General features: G+C 32.3%; 1 protein-coding gene across 2 annotated transcripts; it reads right to left on the bottom strand.

The window, feature by feature from the left end:
- Positions 1-1,124: 1,124 nt before the first annotated feature.
- Positions 1,125-19,043, bottom strand: LOC143204648 (uncharacterized). Of its 2 annotated transcripts, XM_076417351.1 has the most exons (13): positions 18,594-19,043; positions 17,380-18,552; positions 11,642-12,026; positions 10,137-10,392; positions 6,834-7,023; positions 6,518-6,778; positions 6,018-6,355; positions 3,602-3,800; positions 3,375-3,544; positions 2,128-2,356; positions 1,843-2,069; positions 1,633-1,785; positions 1,125-1,394 (listed from the first exon to the last, which is right to left on the bottom strand). In XM_076417351.1, the coding sequence occupies exons 2-13, from the start codon at positions 17,516-17,518 to the stop codon at positions 1,182-1,184; spliced, it is 2,760 nt and encodes a 919-aa protein (XP_076273466.1). In that variant the 5' UTR covers positions 17,519-18,552; positions 18,594-19,043; the 3' UTR covers positions 1,125-1,181. The 2 variants fall into 2 exon arrangements, with proteins under 2 accessions (XP_076273466.1, XP_076273467.1); XM_076417352.1 differs by lacking the exons at positions 11,642-12,026; positions 17,380-18,552; positions 18,594-19,043 and adding an exon at positions 11,436-11,582.
- Positions 19,044-23,928: the final 4,885 nt, after the last annotated feature.

Raw genomic sequence — 23,928 nt, 5'->3', positions numbered from 1 at the left:
CGAACCCCCTTCGAACCCCCTTCGAACCCCCTTCGAACCCCCTTCGAACCCCCTTCGAACCCCCTTCGAACCCCCTTCGAACCCCCTTCGAACCCCCTTCGAACCCCCTTCGAACCCCCTTCGAACCCCCTTCGAACCCCCTTCGAACCCCCTTCGAACCCCCTTCGAACCCCCTTCGAACCCCCTTCGAACCCCCTTCGAACCCCCTTCGAACCCCCTTCGAACCCCCTTCGAACCCCCTTCGAACCCCCTTCGAACCCCCTTCGAACCCCCTTCGAACCCCCTTCGAACCCCCTTCGAACCCCCTTCGAACCCCCTTCGAACCCCCTTCGAACCCCCTTCGAACCCCCTTCGAACCCCCTTCGAACCCCCTTCGAACCCCCTTCGAACCCCCTTCGAACCCCCTTCGAACCCCCTTCGAACCCCCTTCGAACCCCCTTCGAACCCCCTTCGAACCCCCTTCGAACCCCCTTCGAACCCCCTTCGAACCCCCTTCGAACCCCCTTCGAACCCCCTTCGAACCCCCTTCGAACCCCCTTCGAACCCCCTTCGAACCCCCTTCGAACCCCCTTCGAACCCCCTTCGAACCCCCTTCGAACCCCCCTTCGAACCCCCTTCGAACCCCCTTCGAACCCCCTTCGAACCCCCCTTCGAACCCCCCTTCGAACCCCCCTTCGAACCCCCCTTCGAACCCCCCTTCGAACCCCCCTTCGAACCCCCCTTCGAATCCCCCTTCGAACCCCCCTTCGAACCCCCCTTCGAACCCCCCTTTGATCCCCCCTTCGAACCCCCCTTATCGGATAGATACATTTTAGAGGTGTAATACCTTATACTTTATATATTTAGAAAATATGTATATCGACCAATATTTTTTTAAATATATACTAAGCCTTTTAAATAACAAAGGTTTATTACAAATAATTAGAATGTTTAAGAATTTTTTTTTTTGAAAATATTAATCTACATTGAAAATATAAAACTAGGTACCTTTCGGTAACACTGATTACAAAACCGTTCGCCAACTTGAGTATCATAGAATATTTACTTTTTTCAACGGACCATTGCGACATTATGAATAAAGGGATTTCATTATTCAATAATGGATCAATAGTATTAACTATAACTTCAACTGTATAAAGACTTTTATTTGGAACACAAACATCATTTAACAATAAGAGACCTTAGTAATCTATTATATTATATACATCGCAAATCGGTTGATTTTCATTAAGCATCGTGCCACTGTCCTCAGTTGTATTGCTCATTTTCCTAAAAATAAATGCCACGAACTCAGCTGGTGTGGTATTTCTGACTTTTTGGTTTTCCCGTTGGTTGTGCTCAGTTAATGGGCGCACTACCAGCGATGCAGGATTGTCTAACACGGATAGCATATCCTGAAAGTAATTAAATTATTAAATATTATTTTTCAGCTAAAAAAAAATTATTTATAAGTTTATTCTAAATTAGTTCGTAGCATATATACTACTTTAGTAATATGTAGTTTTGAAACATGTAAAAAGTTTTGTTAACGAATAAGAGATCATTGTTTTTATACATAGTTTAGCAATAATACAAAGGTATAGTAAGTTATTTCAGTTGATAACTAATTTTTCTACATGAAAGTATACTTACCTCATCGGAATAAAAATTTAGTTCATCTGATAGCATCACTACTGGCTCATTTAATAATTCTTGAATGATGGTATCATTATTCGATTTAGGTGACATTACAGAACTATTGTTCAGGTTAAGTCCATTGTTATTCAACATTGATTCCGGAGTGATCTAGAACACATTTTAAACGATGAGCAATCTTCATTAATGAGTATAAGAATAATTTACCTCGTATTCCTGGAACACTCTGTAGAATCTACCTAGGAACTCCTGTATAATCTCCGCAACTTCCGGATGTAAGGTGTGACTACCAAATAAATTTAGGAATATATCCAGACAACCATTCCGGCTCAATTCGGTCAAGATTTTATACATTCGGCTTTTAATTTCTTTTTTTGTCATGGTAATTATCCTCTTACTGAATACGATAGGTGGGAATTTTCTGTCTAGATAACCTCCAATATTTATGAAATAAATATACACTAGTAACAATAAACTTAGCTAATATAACACCTTGATCCATGAAAAATTTTTTGGTAACCATTTTCCAGAACTCAACAGATGCTTTCCTGACTTCCAAGTTACTGTTAAGCAACGCCTGAGATTCCAAGTGTTTGTATATATCGGCTAATATGTCCATAGGTAGGTCTTCCTCATTAGCATAGATATAAGTTATGAAATTAATTGCCTCGCTTTTGGTTGTAGTATCACTATCGACCCGAATAATCTCCAGCACGCTATTCTAGATAGAAAAAGACAGCTGAGAAATGGTTGAAAGAACATTCAAGCGAATAATTTATTGGGGAAAAAGTAATTTCAGCTTTTATCGTGTTATTCAAAATCGTTTTATTCATATACATTTCAAACCCTAATAAACGAAATACGGCTGTTTTAAAGGATGTCCATTAGCCGTTTTTCTCCCAAAAGGATCATCCGATAAATAGTTTTAGAGCTTAGTTAATAGGTCTGGTCAGGTCCAAACAACCCTTGAAGAGCAATTCTTTCCGATCCCACCAAACATTTAATTCTATCTTCGCTGATTGCAGTGCTTTGCAACCGTTTGTGAAACCTTTTCATCTACTAAATTCTTCAGTATTAATTCTTCTGGAACTTAAATATTCTTTTGGTATTCAACTTTATGTAAATATATAAACACTTTATTATAATCGATATTTACTCCCGAAGTAACGTCACTTATGAATTTCTTGAATAACTATTTCAATCAAAGCTTTACTCTCACAGAATATAAAAATGTCCTATTTACAAATTCATGCGTACATGCTGAAGTGAATTTACATATCGCTGAAAAAATATAATGAAGTTGAACAACATTATACTGAAGAATAAAGCTTTTATAACAATTACTTACTATATAGTTATTTTTCATTCCTCTTTCAAAAATTCTTGGAATTTCAGAAACTAGAATTTTTATCCTAACTTGTATAACCAACTAAATGTAAAATGCCCATGAGATATTAGTTTTAGTTTAGATATTAGTTTAAAAAAAAACAAAAATTATTTTTTTATCAATATAACACTCTATTATACTAATACGTGCTTTTTTTCTTATTGGGTTATACATATTACTGAACAACCTGTTATTTCAGTAAGTTAACAGGGAAATATTTCCAAATTTGTAGAATTATTATATACTTAAGAATACTTTCACAGAACTAAATAAACAATTTTAATGCATACCATTGATAAAATTACAAGCATCAAAGTCACCATTAATATAATTTACAATACAATTCACTTACTATGTAAATTGGACAAGTTAATGAGTGCTCTACGTCTTCCATGATTATAAATTCTTTGAGACATTTAAAAGAAGTGGCTCGCACTACTGGGCTCGAATCAGTTAGTGCCATCCTTGCGACCACATCGATAAGTGAAGCCTTGACCAAAATCTCTTTAAATGATGAAAAGCCTAAAACATTGATTTAAGTAAATACAATATAATTATTTATAACTAATTTCGTCTTACTTTTATTGGCGTTTATTGCTATGGTACGTATGACCTCCAAGGCTTCTTTTCTAATTTCCCACTCGGTGTTATAACATTCTTTGTAGAGCATGGGGCCCAGATCTTTTATACTATCTGGAGTATCTATCAGTAATGACATACATGGCGACAAACGTTTGGAAATCGCCTGGTTTATTAACACCAATCCCTTGACAACAATCTAAAATATTTATTACATTATATTCAAATTAAAACAACAAAAATAGCATTAAAAATTAATGATGTCTACTACTCCATGCGGCAAGGTGTCAAATGACTCATAAAATCAATCACGACTGGAGCTACTTCCGGAATCTATCCGGAACAACAGAAGGAGTTTCGAATTGAAACAAAAAATAAATTACAGATATTGATATTGATGATCGTCTCTGCCCTGCTTTTCAACATAATAGTGGTGTCAATTATGAGAAAAGTATATAAGTAAAGAACAGACAATATAATGATACGAATTCCTTAAACCGAACTGATGTTAGCTTTTCGGATTTTTCCACATTGATTGGTTTTTTCGGTTCCGTATAATAAAAATATTAAATGTCCTTTAACCGTATTTTCTGCTAGTAAACTTTTAAGGTAACACGCAAACAAGCAATTTATATTTTCAGATTTATTTCATTTGCTTCAATGTACTGAATCCACTATAAGTATATTAGTATCCCACTATAGATAAACATTGTGTAAAAAGACGTCAAATTAATTCGTACAAACGACGCATATTAATATGAAATGAAGCAAATCATTATAAACAACTCACTATATTTGTGTCTCTATTTTGTGATAATACTGGTATATACGCTTAAATATTTTATTATATTCTTTCTATTAAAATTGCTTGACGCAAATGAGCAATACCATCACAATTATAAAAAACGTTCAAGTAAAAAAACTTTACTTTTGTCGTAGGTCTAGACAGTGACACGCCCGTTTTTTTTATTTTACTTAAAATATTACAGATAAGATATTATTATGATGAGTTTTGTTATACATTTAATCCATGATAATCTGGTGATGTGAGAACTTATTGTTGTTTTTCACAGTACCTTTTTTCAATGATCTTAGTTGTTGATAATCCAAGTTGGCCTTCAAATTCATGAAAATCGCAGTCTTCTTTATATTGGTCGCGTCGAATTTGATAAGCAAAGAAAAAAAAACAAAAACCAACACTATAACTCCAGATACCCTATAACTTTTTGTGCATTTTCATTTTATATATAAAGTAGATATTACATTAGTTTATCTAAACTCATTTTGCTTGCTTGAATTTTATATACTTTTATATTTTATTAACTTTTCATTACTCACAATTATAATTTATTATTTTTTCAATTATGTTTTTATATTTCGTAATAATTCGACACTTTGACTGACTTTTAAAGAAGCAGAAATTTGGATATTTTTTAAATTGATCATCAATGGCATCTGGATTGGATTATTGTCTGTATATTGGTTGTATTGTTTACATCTTTCTCTATATATCATATAAGGCAAACGAAGAAAGCGAAGAACTAAGAACTAAGCACTCCTGTTACATTGCCAATTCGACTCAATACTTTAACTACACAACGCTTATATTTGCTCTACCCGAATGTTATAAAGACCTACTATTGTTAATGACACATCTCTTGCCGTAATTGAAGAACAAAATCACTTAAGAAATTTGTAAATATCACTAATTTTTTTTTGTTATAACCTTTTACAACCCAACCACTAGCACACAGATCCTTTCTAAGCACCGAAAATAATGGTATCTGAATCCAATATATAATTTTACATTCATATAGTAGGTGCTTACATGTTATTTAAAAAGGAATCTATTGGGACAATATATACAATATATATTAACCAAAAAAAATGATGAAAAACATCATTTTCTAAGACTCTCCCCATATTTCTTTTAACATGGCGATAGCGTGTCCAAAAAAAACGATATTGGTTTGCCAATAATCCAATCATGGATCCATTTTTGCACTTCTTCAGCATTTCTAAAACGTGTGCCACCCAAGCCATGCTGAATAAATTTGAACAGGTGGTAATCAGAAAGCACTATCTCTGGTGAATACGCTGGGTGCAGCAAAACTTCCCATTCAAGCTGCAACATTGGGGACTCAGCGAACACTCACTTTGCTTTAATTTTTTTATATTTCAACCTACTGCCTTCCTGTAACTTGTCATGATAATTTGACATCAGTAAATTAAAAAATAAACGATAACCAAAACAATATGGCCTCTACAAGCTGTCAACAAGGAGCCGTACTGAAAATCCCTATACAAATAACTGTCAGGACACATTTTAACATTAATTATGCCATGTAATGCTGCCACTTAACATACCACTATATATATGTTATACACTTTTCGACAATAATGAAATCGTACATACCTCTTTGGACCAATCGAAACTTGACAAGAAATCAAACATTATCTGCGGTAGATCGAGAGCCTTGACGCCATCTCCCCAACTGAAGCTAAAATTCTCGATGTACGTCAGCACGGCAGTGAACAGTGTTCGAACATAAACCTGCTGGCCCGGGGTGATTTTCGGAAATTTGCAATTAGTTCTCACGTGATTCAGCAAATCCTCGAAAGAGTACATCAAACATTCAAATATAGCACCTAAATTATCGGGAGAGTACAGATGCTTGGCTTTGATCAGATTTTCTAGTGCCATAATGAAGATCTTGGACGGATGTCTAGGCATTATTTTCTTAATTTTATAAACTAGAAAATAAAAAAAATTAATGGTGTATTTAGAAGCTTAAAAATATATGAACGTCCTGTTGTTAGATATTAAAAATTATTTTTTCGGAATAATAAATAAACGTAAAAAATGCATTAAAAATGATTTAAATGTAAAAAATGATTTATTGTGTAAATTATTACCTAGCTGTAGACATTCCAAACTGAGCTTCTTCAAAATTTGTATTAAGTGCGACATTCGGATACTCTCAACTTTTTCAGGTGCCCAGAAGACATTTTCCAATTTGGCGGCTACTAATATAATAGGTTCGAGCTGTAAACCCAATAGCTCGCATTCGGTGTTCAGTGGCTTCCCATTCATATTGTAGTTGGGCAACTTGTCGCTTATATATTTGGCATACTTGAGCCCATAGTAATAGAGATCAAGAACTTGAGTAAGTTCCCCTTAAATAAAATGTTCGTTAAATTTGATCAAAAATAACATAATCACAGTATTAACCTTCGTCAACCTTCCTCTCTATTGTTTTGAGAAAACCACTGAGTAATAAGGGATCCTGATTGATGGATTTGATACCGTCAAATATCTCCGATAATCCGTAAAAGGACAAAATAATTCTAATGCGTTCTAAAAGTAAGCATATATCTTTATTTTTAACTATTTGAAGTAATCTTTCGCTTATCGCTCCGATCTGAAAATATAAATTGTTTAGTTAGTAATAAAATCACATATGCCGTATTAAATTATAGTACTATGAGATTAAGTGCGAGACAAACATGTTTCTATTAGAATTGTACATGTATTTTATGTGAATTTGATATGTGACTTGTTTTTATTTCATTCCTAACAGTTTTTGTTAATTAGTCAGCAAATAGTTAATATCCGCAAATTATCTATATATGAATGAAAAAATAAAATATCGTATTAGCAGAACTAGCTCTCCAGTTCCACCTACAAATTAAACGTTTATTTGAAAACAATTTTCTTTAGACCAACTAACCATCAAAACATATCCGACAATATTTCATTATATTAGGTACTCGCATGTATTCTGATATTTTTTTAAAAGGCGTTTCCATCATTTTCTACAACATTTTCCATCTTTCTGGCAACATGGAGATTCTATGTCAAAAGAACGTTATTGGTTTGGTAGCGATCTAATCAATTTTCGCATTTCTTCAGTATTTCAAAATCGTATACACCAGTCAAACCATGCGGTATAGATTTCAAAAAGTGGTGGTCAGAAAGAGCTACGACTAGCGCTGGGCGCAACAGAATTGGCAATTCCAGCTGCAATAGTGTACATGTCATAACTCATCAACGTTTGGCTGCGTGTTGGCATATAAGAAGATTACTTTGTATCTGTTAATGCTCGATTTTAGAGGTCTTTTTGCAACAATACATAGTTCAATTTATTAAATTGATGTTAATGGACATATGTACAGTTTTATGTAACACTTTAGCAACATGTAATACACTGCACTTTTATGATCCTGTTACTAACAATGTCGTTGGCAATGATAGTTACGACGTCATACGACGTTCACCAGGGTACAATTCAGCAACATTTTGTTTTGGTTCTATGACAAAGCTGCAATCAAGCGGTGACCTTCAGACAATCTCCCAAATTCAGCCGTATCTATCCATCAGAGTCATTGAAAATTATTATATCTCCAATTTAATCGCATACGTAAGCTTTTAATACACCTTAAATACACAAAATAAAATCGTTAATGTCTCATACACAACATGTTCCTCTGGGCTTCAACACCAACTAACCCTTATTGGAAAGAACTGTATTAAAATCTAACACACTTCTTACAATCTAAAATTAGATGGTCATTCATTAAAAAATGTTATACGATATCATATTTATATTCCCATATAAAAAATAATCAACAAAACACAAAAATTATATTTACTAAAAAATCTGTTAAACATAATTAATGTTCCTAATAAAGCATTTAAAGCACAATGAGGAGTTAAAACGGGTCATTGGCCTTCGCCTGATTAAAAATTATGATAACAACCGTTATATTTAAAATTTTTCTGTTTGAAAACCAAATTATCGCCTGTAAGAATACAAGATATAACTGCAAATATTTGCATCGAAATCTGGTAGCGTCTACACTGCAGGTAAAGCCAGAAACTACTAGCTTTTGAAAGCTACTTCCGAAATTTACATCGAAGAACTCAAAAATATGGAAGTCTGAATATGCTGGAGATGAAAAAAATCAAGTGTAGTAAGAATTGTATAATTCTCAAATAATGTAAAACATGGCATAAGAAATAGACGCCAAACAAGGTATTTTGATTAGTAAAAACAAACGTTGTATAAAAATATAAAAAGCATTTTAGAGTTTATACTGTAATAACTAAGCTTTATGTTATAATTGTTTCGAATCTATCAGCAACATAACCTTCAAGTACTAAGGGGTTTGCCTCGGTACAATATATTACTTTGGACCGAGTGAAAAGGAAAGGGGATCTTCAGGGAAACGGGAGAAATAGATTCCTGAATATCCTAATAAGATCTGTGTTGCGAGTCTTTCCTCACGATTTCAAGAGAAAAACTGGCAGAGTTAAAACGATTTTATTTACACTAAAATTTAAATTATAAAGATTTGACAGGTGTAAATGATTAGTAACGACAATCTTCACGCCGTCAACTTCTCGCAACCTGATTATCTCTAGGGAAAGAAAGACCTCTATAATGATGATTTTTTGTAATGTTTTTATAATTTTCTCCAATAAATTCCTATAAATACCCTGAGATTCACCATTCCCACGAGTTTCGAAGGTCAACGTGGCTCTTGGTGTCTGCACTCCCCTTATCTCAAATATCTTGTTCGATCCCAAATACGCCTTGTTTGACGCGTAATTTTCTACACGATATTATAGGATCGACGTCTTAGTATTGTTAAACTGTCAAGCCATGCTAGATAAGCCTGAGCAAGTTGTAATCAGAAAGTGAGTATGCTGGATGAGGCAGAACTGCAAATTCGCTCTGCAGCAGTGTAAATCCTGCACAACTTTTGCAGCGTATGGCAGTGCATTGTCATGTAAGATAGTTCTATCAAATGCTCTACTAAAATTCTAATTTATTTGAATAATTAAGCACATGATGGACTCTGGATTTCTTTAAATCAAGTAATAAAAACAGTGAATATCGAAAATACAATTTTGAACGTTCCATGATTAGTGTCTATATACAATAAATGAGTCTACAATATTAAAGGATAAACTGTTATTTTAAGTCAAGAAATATCAAAAGATTCGAATTTTACAGTTACGTTAAGTTTAATAAGTGTTTAAATGTATAAATAACATCGTCACTAATAGATATCTTATCAAAATACACGCACCTACTTAATATATTTTAAAAAGCAACTGCAAAACTCATTTTAACGGTATCTAAGTTATGTTAAATTATTCAGTTGAAGAAATTGGAATTCAATTTCTAGACATTTCTTCAGCGATATCATCGAAGTACTCAGAGTACGAAGCAAGCAAAGTTCCATATTGATAAAAATATATTGATTGTCATATGGATATTGCAAATATAACACTATTTTTGATACAATCTAATGGTCTATATAAAATCATCAAACCCCTGATATATATATATACAAAATCAAAGCAAGATGTTATCGTAATTATAATATCGTATTTATTAAAGAAATGTGACACGTGAAAGATAACAAATGGATGCATTTCTATTTTATATCACCTTCATCTATTTATCCAAGTCGCTTTACTATTTACATATATATGTTTGTTTTAAAATTACATCTAGCATGTTACCTTGCAATGTATTATTCCATTTAAAACCCGTTCACTGTTATTTTTTAACAGTCTCTCCAAAATCTCTACTAAACTAATCAAACATAACGACAGAGAACCATCAGCGTAGTCGAGAGACATGATGGAATTTGGGTTTATGGCGTTGCATTGCATCACCGTATCCTCCATCGGCTTACTTAAATAATATATTATGTCTTGAAACATTTTCTGATCGATTTTAATGACTTTCTCCAAGAGCATCATCAGCAGGTCATACCTAGAAGAGATTAGCAAAAAGTTAATCATACGGGGTTTTATATTGAGTCCAGGAAAAAGCATTGAAGTATTTTCTATATAATATACAGTGTTATCTTTCAAAAAATTCGAAACCTTTCAAAAAGATTCCAAAATTTATCAGAACTCAGAAACTCATTCACAAAACTTGCATATATGATCGATTTTAATGACTTATTTTATTTAAAAATATGATAGCTCAATCAAAGTAAAAACACTACAAAAAGTTGTGAAATTTAATATTATATCTGAATAAAAAATGATAATAACAATTTAAGAATAAACGATGTAATAAAGTTACATTCAATTGTTACTTTACCAGCAACATTTTGAATGGATAGAGAAAGATGCAATTAATGAAATGTGAAAAGTTTAAAATAAAAAAAATATTAATATACTTTGCAATCCTATTTTATTTTAAAGAAAGAAAAGGCGACTTGTTGAACAGCGATACAAAAGGATACTGCATATTTTTACGCATTAGAGAAACAAACCAAACCCCTATCTCGGCTAAATTTAATAAAAAATACTATGTTAGAAAATAATAGCAACCCCATTCTTTAAAATTTATCCAAAAAAGTACTGTCGTCTTTGTTTTTGAAATATTCTGTTCGTCATCCAATAATAATAATAAATGAAAAACTGTTACAACACTTGTTGCTACCATTTATACCGATACTAGATTAAAACTTATGTAAGCAATTTATATTTATTTCCATTATCCTGACATTAAGACATAACATTTTAAGGTCTTAAAAATATCCAAAAAAGAGTTCGTATATAAACACCTTCATAAAATAGAAGTGCCACACAGTTAAATGATATCTGAGTAAGTGATAACCATAATGAATAATGTCCCGTAATTTAGCTGGTATGATATAAACTTATTGGTTAAAGTCATAATACTTTTTCCTAGATTCAATACTTCACATAGGTTATTAAACCATATCGTTATCATATATTTAAAAGCAGGGGAACACATTGGGCTAAGTTTGAAATGAGATACTGTAGCTTTATGTATCATACCTTTTTTAAAAATATTACTTCACTCGACATTTTATGTGAAATTTTAATCCATATTCCATGCAAGGACGCTAAGAAAAACTAAAAAATCTGTCGCCACAATGCGTCGCTTTCTAACCCCAAAAAGATGGCGGCCAAAGCGACATTCATCTTAAAAATGATCTTATAGATGGTAGGTAATATTTCAAGCTTAACTATCGGTCACTTACCCAACGTCTGTCACCTCTCGATCATCCTGATATTCCAAAACTACGTTGTAATGATAAATCCAATTCTGGGAGTTCACCACCCATTTGACACCGGTCTCATGTTCCAAACACGAACGAACCAAATGTGCGAACATCAACTTCGATGATTTATCAGCGCCCATCTGCGTCGACTGCATCATAAAGAACACGTTCTTGAGCACGCCGTTCATGTCCAGATCTATGAAACATGTCTCGTCTCGGAGAACGTAACTCATGATGTTTAAAAGATAGTTCCATTTGCTTTGCCTTGCGGATAAAGGCGTCACTGTTATAAAGTGTAGACCCTCGATGACACTTCTTTGGCATCTCTCTTTGTCCTCGTATTTTATATCATAATCTGGTTGATCTAAAGAAGACAATTGCTGATTTATTTTGTGAAAATTAAATTTTAGCTTTGATCAAATTTTTACAAGATCTGTAACCTTTGTGTTTACTCTAAGCATAAAATAAACCTAACCAAAAAATGTTATTCAAAAAACAATTATGTTAGAAACAAATTGTAATCTACCGAAACCAGATAAGAATTACACGTCAAAACGCGAAATACTTAATAATCATCCACAAATTACGAATAATGCGTTATTATACTGCAAACAAAAGAGATGGATGTAATTAATGTAAACTTGTCATTTGTTATTCTGAATTTCGCCGACTGGTCCTTTCAAAACAACAAATTAATAAAAACAATATTTATAAACAAGATCACGATAATATTCTTATATTAATATGATTTTGCGCACGAAAAGAAAATTAATATGATGGAAAAATACTACTGCAGTATATCATAGACCACCAAAATATGCGAATATTTCTAGCATTTTTTTTGTCCCAATGCGAATCTTTAGATAAGTTGTATGTAGGTCACTAGTAAGTAACCAATTACCACTTGTTCATATCGACGCAGCACAACTTTTTACTGGCTGGCCTGCACACGGTTCTGAAGTGCGAAAATGAATCTATGATTGAGTCGCTGCAAAACCAACATCATTCGTTCAATATCGCGCTTTACAAGAAAATGAAGATATGAAAAATTAATTGAGTATTTTGTAGTATTTCGGGTCATCATTGTATTTAGCATATTTCTGTTATGTTAAGTGAATGAGGAAGTAATCTACATTTCATAATTGAAAATTAAAATCATCATTATAAACATATTTTAGTTAGAAAGAAATAAAATATTATATAATTTAAAATATATGGATTACTTTTTTACTAAACTAATACTGTTAAACATGTAAAACTTCCTGAATTGCTGTTGTTAGAATGATTCCATAGTTTTCGACTATGCTTAATTTGGAATATGTTGACTATGCCATATGCTAATAAGGAAAAGTTGCTTAACGTTGTACTATTAACAGTAAAACAATCGATAGATCTGATATTTGTCCTTGCAAGGTTCAAACATATGGCGCCATTCATTAACTATTGTATTATTCAACGTTGATGACGGCATTCCTTAAATATAATTACATTTCTATTCAATAGGTAATTAGCATGATGATGTATATTCATTCATTTTTGTATTCTCGTTCACTCTATATGTTTTGTATTTTAAATAATAAATTTCATTTATAATATGTCCAAAATACACTTCATATCATAAAAGACATGCTGTTACAACTTCTGTAAATTATATGTAATGGTTACATGCAAAAATATGCGATGACAGTTTCTTATGTTCTTTTGTACAGTACAGTACCAATATAGTAGTACAGAACACCAAGCATTGTCGAAATCATACAGGAGAGTAATCATTATCTATATCTACTTCCATGGTTGTCATTATTATTGAAAAATAAATTTAAAAAATCTAGTAATCCGGCACAATTTATATAAAATATGTTCTATAAGTAAAAAAGAAAAACTAAAATATAATGCCTCGTTATCATCTCAAAAAAAGCAATCGTCATGGAAATAAATTATGGTGAACATTATTGCAAAAAATGTTTATGCTCTATGTGATGCTCTCTGATGCTAATTCAAGAAATAAAATGAAGGACGTGTTATTGCAAAAAGTCAAGTAATTAGGAGTAATAGACAATACTCGCCCACTTTCAATATTTTCCACTATTTCTCAATAAGTCTCTTTATAAATTGAAAAATTTAGAATAACAGAAAATACGTTGTAACAACAATGAAGCCCTACAAAAAAGCAATACATTTCTTAAAATGGAAGTTCGACAAATATATTAGTCTGGATAAGCAAGTCGAATTGTCAATGAACAGTTAAATTAGCACTAACTTAACTGTAGTTTTTTTCAATATAGTAAAGCAGTAAAAATGTATGTAAATAAGATTTCTATATAAATACCCTACGTGTTTCTACAATAACATGCTGATACTTTAACAGATGTCATTGATAAAATATGTTATATATTCATATTTATTATACACATAAATTTTATTATTCCAAATTCGATATTTATACAGAAATACGCAACTATGGGTGTTTTTAAGTAGTTTCAATGACATTAACTGATACCAAAACATTTGTTTTTATAAACATCTATTACGAAAGTTCACATTCTTTGATAATTTAAACCATAATTAAGTTATCTAACAAATATTTTATAGTTTATAGTTCTAAGCATCCTTTATATATCTCATAATAAGTAATTGGTTTATAGTACGTCGAATGTTACCACAAAATAGCGTTTATTCATTTTTTCGTGTATTGAACCTGTTTGTAATGACAGACATCAAATATTTAATCATAAATATATTTTAACAATTATTCTGATTGGAAATATAACAACACTGGTTTCGAATGTTATTTGGTCATTAACTTTAACTTATCATTAAGTTAATGGTGATAGTTATAAACACTAAAAGAACAGTGAAGTGGCATGGAAGTGATTTAGATATTTTTGTAAAATATTGACTTATTTTTTATACTATGAAAAATTCAATCGATTTTATTGGGACTTTTAATAGTTTAAGGATTACACGTGTATAATTATGTAAAAAAATGTTTTTTAGGAAGATTTGTATTTCTTTAATAATTAATTATAACCTTCTAATAGACACATTGTTAAAATCTTGTAGATAGAGAAAACTGTTGCAAAAATCCGCTGGGAGTAATTTTTTATGCCTAAATCTAAAAATTATAAAATATAATAAATCTAAAAGAGAAATGCTATTTATCGTATTCACCACATATTGCACTTTCTAATTATCACTTGTTCAATCGATGGCGGATTTCGTACGGTAACACTTGAGTGTCAAAAACATAAGCAAAAAAAAGCATTATTTTATAAAATATTATATTATTATTATTATTGTTAACTATGACTTTTAGTCACGTTATAATCAGAGTCTACTTTAATCACTTTGAGCAATTTTGAAAAGCAAGGAGATGTCGCCTCTCCACTGCTTTTCGACAAATAATTGGATGGAATTACGCGAAAAGTTTTTAAAAACATATACGAACATGGTACAATATGATGCTATAAACAGCTTGGCCGATCTAATGTTCGCCCATGATAGCGCTATATTCGTTGATATAGATGTTGAAGCTTCCGATACTATTGATGATATAATTGATTCTGTAGGAACTTTTGCTTCTTCAAGAAGGTATTTGTTGAAGATACGAGGATTAAACTCCGCCTCTTTTAAATGCCTGGTACTTACAGAATACTTTGACACTGTTACACCCTGAGATGTAAAGTTGAGGTTTTTAAAATGCGATGCTTCAGACAAATTGTACATGTACCTTTCCAAAATCACATTAAAATCAATAGTTTATTATTTAGGTAGTTTAAAACACCTCAAATTTAAATGGATTAGTATACTGCACTAACCGATTCAAATAAATAATATGTTGGTGCTATTATTGGGAAATTATTGAAAAACCTATAATTATACAATTTAAAATTATATAAAGTAATATCAATAACATAAAATTATATGACAAATATTACACAAAGCAAATAATCAGTAAAATCTTTTTTTTTTTGTTCAATTAAGCAGTCAACTGTATCGAAGAATCTAAAATATAGAATCCAAAGAAAAAATTCTATATTCAGTATGCATAGAATAGTAACATGTAGTAAAATTTAATTTTTAGTTCCATTCGTCTTTGGATATCATATCTTTATATAGTATGAATGATAATTACAAGGTTGCCTATTATTATCTAAATAAATAAGCAAACGAAAACCAGGTGTTTTAATTAATGTCACGTATTGATAATAGCCTGTATTACAAATTTATTCAATAGACAACAGATCTCAGAGAAATCTAAATATTATTAAAGTAATTTCTATAATTTTTGCTTTTTAATTATGTAATCTATTTTATTTATAGATATTATAACTTAATTTTACTTAATTGTAGATTAATTTCAAGTAGTATTATATAGTCGACCGAAATTGCTTACAGTTATTATTTGAGACTTTTTAACGGTTTAACGGTGATACGTAATGATGTATGTGTTATATGTTCTTAGGCGAACGATGCAGTTGCGCCACCTAAAATATATGGGAATTTATTCACATTCGAGTTCACATTCGAAATTAGAAAAAATTAAAGCCGAAGATACTTCAAAGTCTTACACTTAACACTTAACATAGTTGCAAATAAATTAAATAAAATACAGTTATTGTGTTATTTCTTTATAAAAAGTCCAACTGAAGTAGTCGGTTGTGCACAACCAAGCTATACAGTGAATCAGGTGTTCTTATATACAAATAAATATATTACGAGCGCAGCTGTCACTATGGAGCTATCGAATAGGTTCTTCAATTGCAGGAGAACAAAAACGTACAGTTATTTCTCCGAAATGAAAAATCACTTGTAGTAAATGTGCATCTTGATCATAATTCTTCATCCTTCCGCATCTATCAATTTGTACGTGAATAATGTGTGATCGTGATTAATATGTTATTTGTATTTGTTGAGCACTCGTTCCCAATAGATGCAACTATCAAGTTTTTGATCTTGTTAGCAGTCTGCATGCATTCTAATCACTTTTTCACATTAAAATCCATTTATGACAATGTACATTTGAAAGCGATCTAGTCTATTGATCAATTGATCCATTTTCTCATTTTGACAAGGAAAGTAATAAATATAGAAAATGTAATTTTGAGCGCCATAATTAGTGTCCATGTATGCTGAAACATTCAATAATTTTAAATATAAAACTCTAGTTTTCTGTAAAGAAACTAGGTTAGGTCGTTTAACAGTCATTTATATTGATAATTCGATCAAAAGATCAGCGATATCTTTTTTGAAAACTTTTGTGTGGAGACAGTTTTTCAGCATATTATTCGCCAATTTTTACAATAGTTAAAAAATATTGTTAAATGCATTTATGAGACCATTATGGCTCAATAGATAAATAGCCAATATTTGGATAATATATTTTTTAGAAATGCAGCCAGGCAGAAAACCTTTTATTACCCGAATTTATTGTATCTGCTTCTTTGAGAGTGTGTAAATATTAAGGTAGTGTAAAACAGTGTTCATTACCTTGGAATAATCGGAAAGTTATGCGCATTGATAATATATTTAATTTTATATAATTAATTGTCCTAGTCGTAAATAAAACTACGCAACACTTAACATTAAGAGGACTGTTATCATATGTTCAATGGAACAGAACAAAATAAACAGTTTCGTTTAAAAACGACGTTTACATAAACTTAAAAAGTTCTGCTGGAAATGTATAACTTCGATAACAAATAAATTAAACTTACCTGAATCAAAAATTCGTTTCAGGATATCCTCAAACGTTAAACTTTTGTCTTCGTTTTGACAGGAAAACTGTGGTAACTGTTTCTCGAAGATGCTCTTCCATTGCAACTCCAAACCTTCGGAGAAGTAGTTGAAATCCATGACGATCCAGCAATGGCTGGGACACTGCCGTCCGTCGCTCTCCGCTTGTAGTTTATACTCGTGAGGAATCACCACGAACAACTAGTCGAACGAAACTATCACGACCCGACCAAACTAGTAAAATAATCAACTTAATTTACATCAGTTACGTAATCCTAATAAGACATTGTTTCCGAAGGATCAAAAAGACGAACACGGAACGGTGGATCTCATCAGATTTTGAATAAGTGCGCGTTCCACTACAACACCGTACCCGTGACAAGCATAAAACGGACTGTTTCGATTTGTTTGTTTTAGATAACGAGTTTCATTAACGTCGAAAGGCTCCTCTCAACGCCACTGACACGCTTGAGAATAATTTAATTTTTAGAAGAAAATTATAAGACAATTTTGCGTTCGGACGGCTCGAGTTTTATATCCGATTATCAGTTGTAATGCGCAACACGTGTCAAGACTTGATAATGTCAATACATACATTATTAATGATCTTATCAATACTTGCATGTTTATGAACAAAAATGAATACATTTCTCAATTTAAATGAATAATTTACATTCCTTTTGTTACATTCTGAGGGGATGTAAATAATATCTCGATTTATTTCTAGTGTTTTTCCCGCATGAATTTACAGTGAAACATAGAATTGGCCGAGTTTGAATTAAAATCAAGATGTTCTTGAAAGGAATTTCTACGGGCGATGAAAAATAGATCACATACGGCAATAAGAAAGAGACTGTGGTCGAAGCCGCCACAGAGATGAAACTAAGTGATTAGTGGGATTGGAAAACAATTAGTTATTATGAGCTGCACAAAACATGCTCATAAAAATGCATTCGACACTCTACTGTCTGTGATTTGAAATAATGCCTAAATTTAATCAATAGGAAAACCATTGTGTACAATATTAGACATCGCACATCTTTAATAATTCCGCAAAAATTTGAGAAATATTGGGTGAGAAATTTTTATGCATCTACTGTACCATCCAAGCCTTATTGTATTACTTACTATATTGATTCTGAAAAAAGACACACCTGAGTTCATTCTCTAACAAATTTGATATGGATGTTATTACTTAATTCTGCCCTTAAAATAAAAATTGTTCCTGCAATATAGAAAGGCTTTGGGCGAAAAAATTGACATTTTGTATAATATATGTTCCATATAGTGACATCACGCTATCGTAAAAACAATGGGCATAATTACATGTATATTGTGATTATTATTCGTTATTAACACCATTTTATCATAACTGTAGTATTTTGTCACATGTCAAATTCACCACTTCAAACTAAAACTGACAATTGGGATATAACGGAGCATTATCACAATATTTTCTTTTTTATTATTTGAAGATATTTGAAAATGTCCGTACACACCGAATAATTCAATGATACTAACTGGAAAATCGATATTTTGTTTACAGTAATGTCAAAATTCTTAAATCTAACAGTAAGGTTAGGTTGTTTAACAGTTGTTTACAATGACGCCTCGCTTTTTCACCAATAGATATCGCTGATAAAAATTGTTTTGTGGCGACCGCCACGACCCTTTAGGCCACCACCAATTCACCATCAATAACTACAAAGGTTGGCAACGCCGGTGGATTGGTACCATGCAGTTCTGGAGTATAAAAGGCCATCACGACGGCGTCTCGCTCTTTTCTTATCACCGTCCCCCTGTAACAGTACCACTTCCACAGCGCTACCGTACTTCCTTCACCTTAACCTAATATCCTGTCCATTCTCCCATCGACCACATGTATCAATCGCAAGTTGAAATAAACAACTTTGATTCAACCAGTGTTTTTAGTTCCCGTGCAAATTCCTTCCAAAAATAGTAGTGAGTGTTCTGACAAATAATCGCAGCGGCAGTCACACATTTCGACCGATTGACCGACCCGACGAACATTCCTACAATTGGTGACCCCGACGTGATCAAAGTGCCTAACAGGTAAATCAACTCAACATAAGCCACTCGACAGGTGCTTGACACGTGCATGGAAGGATAGCACGAGGAACGGAACTCATCAACACCACGTGGTCGACGACATCCCACGAGACTAGCCTGATGGACGAAAACCACAGAAGCCCATCATGTATACCAGCAACACATGAGCACCCTCGCATCACGAAACGGGACACGTAACACATTTACAGGTACCCTCAAACAAAGCTAAACGTCCCAAGACGAACGACGTCCTGCTACAACTCCGATGGCAGCTGATCCCGTAAAACTCCTCGCTCAGGTTGGGATCCCCATCTCATCAGCAGTCCCCGGGCGTGTGTTTGCGTGATTGCGGGTGCATTCCGGAACTTGCACCACGTATAGGTACGTTCCACGGCTGTTCCACTAGGAGGGGAGTTATGTGGCGACCGCCACGACCCTTTAGGCCACCACCAATTCACCATCAATAACTACAAAGGTTGGCAACGCCGGTGGATTGGTACCATGCAGTTCTGGAGTATAAAAGGCCGTCACGACGACGTCTCGCTCTTTTCTTATCACCGTCCCCCTGTAACAGTACCACTTCCACAGCGCTACCGTACTTCCTTCACCTTAACCTAATATCCTGTCCATTCTCCCATCGACCACATGTATCAATCGCAAGTTGAAATAAACAACTTTGATTCAACCAGTGTTTTTAGTTCCCGTGCAAATTCCTTCCAAAAATAGTAGTGAGTGTTCTGACAAATAATCGCAGCGGCAGTCACACATTTCGACCGATTGACCGACCCGACGAACATTCCTACAGTTTTATGACTGTTCGTTTGTTACTGATGTGTATTGACTTTGTTTGTTTGAACACTCACTACTCTTTCTGTGGAAAGAATTTGCACGAGAACTGAAAACACTGATTGATATAAAATGTGTTTATTCCGATGTTAGATACTACATGTGATCGATGGGAAGATAGATGGGATATTAAGTTAGGTCAAGCTTATACGGAAAATGTTAAGGAAATGAAATAATAAAGAGGAAAGAGAGAGAAAGAGACGTCGTCATGCTTGTCTTTTTTACTCAGAACCGCATGGTATCCTCTAGAGTTTCCATCTTTTGAACTCAGCATAGGTGTATTTGTGGTGGCCTAAAGAGATGTAATAGTCGCTTCAATATGTGTCGCGGCAGTTACGACCCATTAGGTAACAGACACAATCACCAGCAATACCATTTCTCTCCCTGTACTGGTTCAAGAATTACTCTAACCTTAACCTAATTATCCTGTCCATCATTCCGTCAACCATGTATAACTGAACATATTACATAAATAAGTACTAAAATCCTATATAAATGTGCAATGAGGAACGTTGTAATTGATGTTCGATATGTTGGAACTAAACTAATGAATGCTAGACTCTTAAATTATTTATGTCTATTATTATAATTTTGAAAGTATTAATTGATTGTGCAAACAAACGGACAATATAAAGAAAATATGACTCTTGCTAAAATAAGCTGATAATATATCGCATATCTAAATATCAAATCGCAGATCGCAGTCAAGCTAAAAAACATATTTTTGAACTTCATTTTTGAACATTTAATTTCAATTACCGAACATGTAAGTATTTTTAAACTTTTCTTGAAAATGTACTTCAAGTGAATGGTGTTAATCACGTTTATAACTAGTGTAGGGTATAATTTTATATTTTGTCTCTGTTTTTGTCATCCTTAACACATATAGCTGAATGGAATTAACAAATTTAAATAATTTAAAAAATAACTAACCAAATTTCTAAAGATTCCGAATAATATGAGTAAGATAACAGTTGTGGATTGTATGAAGAAGAATAATAATATAAAGGATTCATTAGGAAAAACAACTATGAGGTGTCAAATATCAGTTCAAAACATAGCTATGATAATAAAGAGTGGTAAATAACAAATTAAAAAATCTTATTGTGATAAATTAAATTAGAACAATTTTGTTCATCACACAATGATAATAAATGTTGCCAAAGGTTATCACACTAATCAGAGAACAAGTTAATTAATTGAAGTTAAGCTCTAATCAAGAAATGTAACCTTCTATCATTCTGAATATATCTCGTTAATAAGAGTATATGTGTATTCAGATGTATGCCATCTAAGCTAAATATGAATAATTGCAATAATTTAAAATTTCTGCTATTAATAAATTCGTTTTTATACCAAGAGTGAAAATAAGTATTTCCACTAGTTACATAATAACTCATTGACGATGACACCAAAGTATTTATTACACCACACTTTAAAAAAATATTAGTTTGTTCCAGGTCACGACAATAATGATCACCTTTTCTAGGTCAACAAAATTTAAAAATAATAGCCTATATATCGTTCAACGGCCTCAAGGACTCAACTGATATTATTTTAAAAACTATTGAGGTATATGCCTCCTATCAAGAGTCGGAAAAGTATTTATGAAAATCATGCAAATAAGGCTTCGGAGAACTTAGCTCGCGAAGGTCCCATTAGCTGTGTGTGAGTGAAATTATTTGTAAAAGGCACAGACTCTAACGATCCGAACCAGTCTAGAACACTTTTTCACTTTTCCACCTTTTTCACTACTTTTCAACATTATGATGGATACAATTCTGCGTTCAAATGATACTACGAACTGATTGATTCATCTGACGCTTGCTGATGGGAGGGATTCGTTGATATAAACGTTGAGGTATCTAGCATTCTTCATGCAGTGCGAACTATGTACTGCAGAGCCATATGGGTTGAGAATGAATGAAGAAAATATCAAAGTATTAACAACTAACAGAACAAAATGGGTTTATGATTAGAACGCTGCCAAACCAACATCGTTTTTTGGTCACGGTATGGTCCTGTTGCGAGAAGGATGTAAAAAAGTTTATATGTTTTAGTTAATATACAATATGGTTTTTTTTTGTATTTTAATTAATATATATTGTATTTTTTATTTTCCCTTTTAAAGTGAAAAAGTTTAGCGCCTAATAATTGGATGTAAAACTATATATAAATTTATTCTGTACAATCGACATGTCGCTTAAAAGTTTTCTAAGAAATTTTAAGAACTTCTAAGAAAAATGAAAATGACAACATAAGAAGTTGATGACACCAGACCATCATTTATTTTGGGTAAAATTTACACAATTTTATAATAAAGCTGACGTCAATATTGACCTTCTCAGGTCCCTTGCTTAGTCCCAAAAAAACCCATAGTTTTTCTTAATTCCCTCACTTTTTAAACAACTATGTTTTTCTTTCATTCAATCAAATAATAGCGATAACATTTTGCGTATAAATTTTAATCATAATTATTTTATCTACATTGTTTGGAGACTAAACAGTCATTAATTTCAATGATAAGAAAAATAAATGCCACCTCAAAATTAAGAATCCGACAGTATATTGAATATATAATATCATTGTATATGTTTTAGTGACATAACTACTAGTGGCCATTTAAAATACTCTAAATATTATTCATAATTTTAAAATATTTGGCACGCGACATTTGCAAAACTATAATAAATATGCACAAAATTACCATAATAAAACAATACCTAAATCTTCCGCTAATCTGAATCACGCATGTCATAGCAACGGCATACGTTTCGATAACGAATACAACCTCATTTGAATATAAGGTTCGCATTTTTGGACCCTATTAAGTCGAGACGCTACTGTTGACATTAGCTATGGCAATTAAAAAAACAATGGTATAATTTAGCGTCTTCTTTAAATTATAATTTTTGTTGAATTCCTAAGAATTCATTTATAACCTTAAAAAATTAAATGCATTTATTTTAAATAATAATACAATATCCATATTTGATTATTTCTTTTTTAGCAAAATGTGACATAGCGCTGATATATGTTTTAATAACGCACATTTGAATATGGGGTCCATAATATTGAACCCTATTAAGTCGAGGTTGGCTATTGCCGCTCTTAAGAGTTATAACAACTGTGAAAAGGAACTGTTTTAATTTATCCCAGAATGCGAATAATTTAATAATTATCATGAAATATTAATTTTTTTCTTTTATATTGTAATTTCCAAGAATTTTATTAAATACAATAAAAATAAAAAGCTGATGATTTAAATAATAAAACAATATCTATATTCTATTAATTTTCTATTAAAGTGATTCTCATACGTCATTTTGTACGACATACATTTTGAATATGAACATAACCCTATTTAAGTAACAAGGTTCAATTAAATAGACCCAATCGAACTGAATCAATGTTGGCTATTTATAATTGACTAAATTAAAACTGATATCAAATTTGAGAGCAAAAGAAGCGTTAAAATAGCTTAAATATCCATATATAATTTTTACAATTATTTTTAGACTTTTAAATAAAATTGCACTTGATCTTGATTGTTTTGAACGTTGGATCGAAAATTACACATCTTGAATGGTTTGAGGGATAATTAATTTAAAAAA

This window comes from Rhynchophorus ferrugineus, unplaced genomic scaffold (genome assembly GCF_030347505.1).
Source record: "Rhynchophorus ferrugineus isolate W39M unplaced genomic scaffold, kcgeb_rfMv2 rfM11, whole genome shotgun sequence".
Classification (NCBI taxonomy): domain Eukaryota; kingdom Metazoa; phylum Arthropoda; class Insecta; order Coleoptera; family Curculionidae; genus Rhynchophorus; species Rhynchophorus ferrugineus.
Note: the sequence above shows the minus strand (reverse complement) of the source record. Positions and strands in the feature narration are given on the sequence as shown.

Excerpts from the sequence above, each read along its gene's own strand:
- LOC143204648 (XM_076417351.1), bottom strand. The coding sequence starts at position 17,518 with ATGGATTTCAACTACTTCTCCGAAGGTTTGGAGTTGCAATGGAAGAGC. Across the intron at positions 12,027-17,379 it reads GAAACGAATTTTTGATTCAG|ATCAACCAGATTATGATATA; the intron begins GTAAGTTTAATT and ends TGTCTTCTTTAG. Across the intron at positions 6,356-6,517 it reads TTTGGAATGTCTACAGCTAG|TTTATAAAATTAAGAAAATA; the intron begins GTAATAATTTAC and ends TTTATTTTCTAG.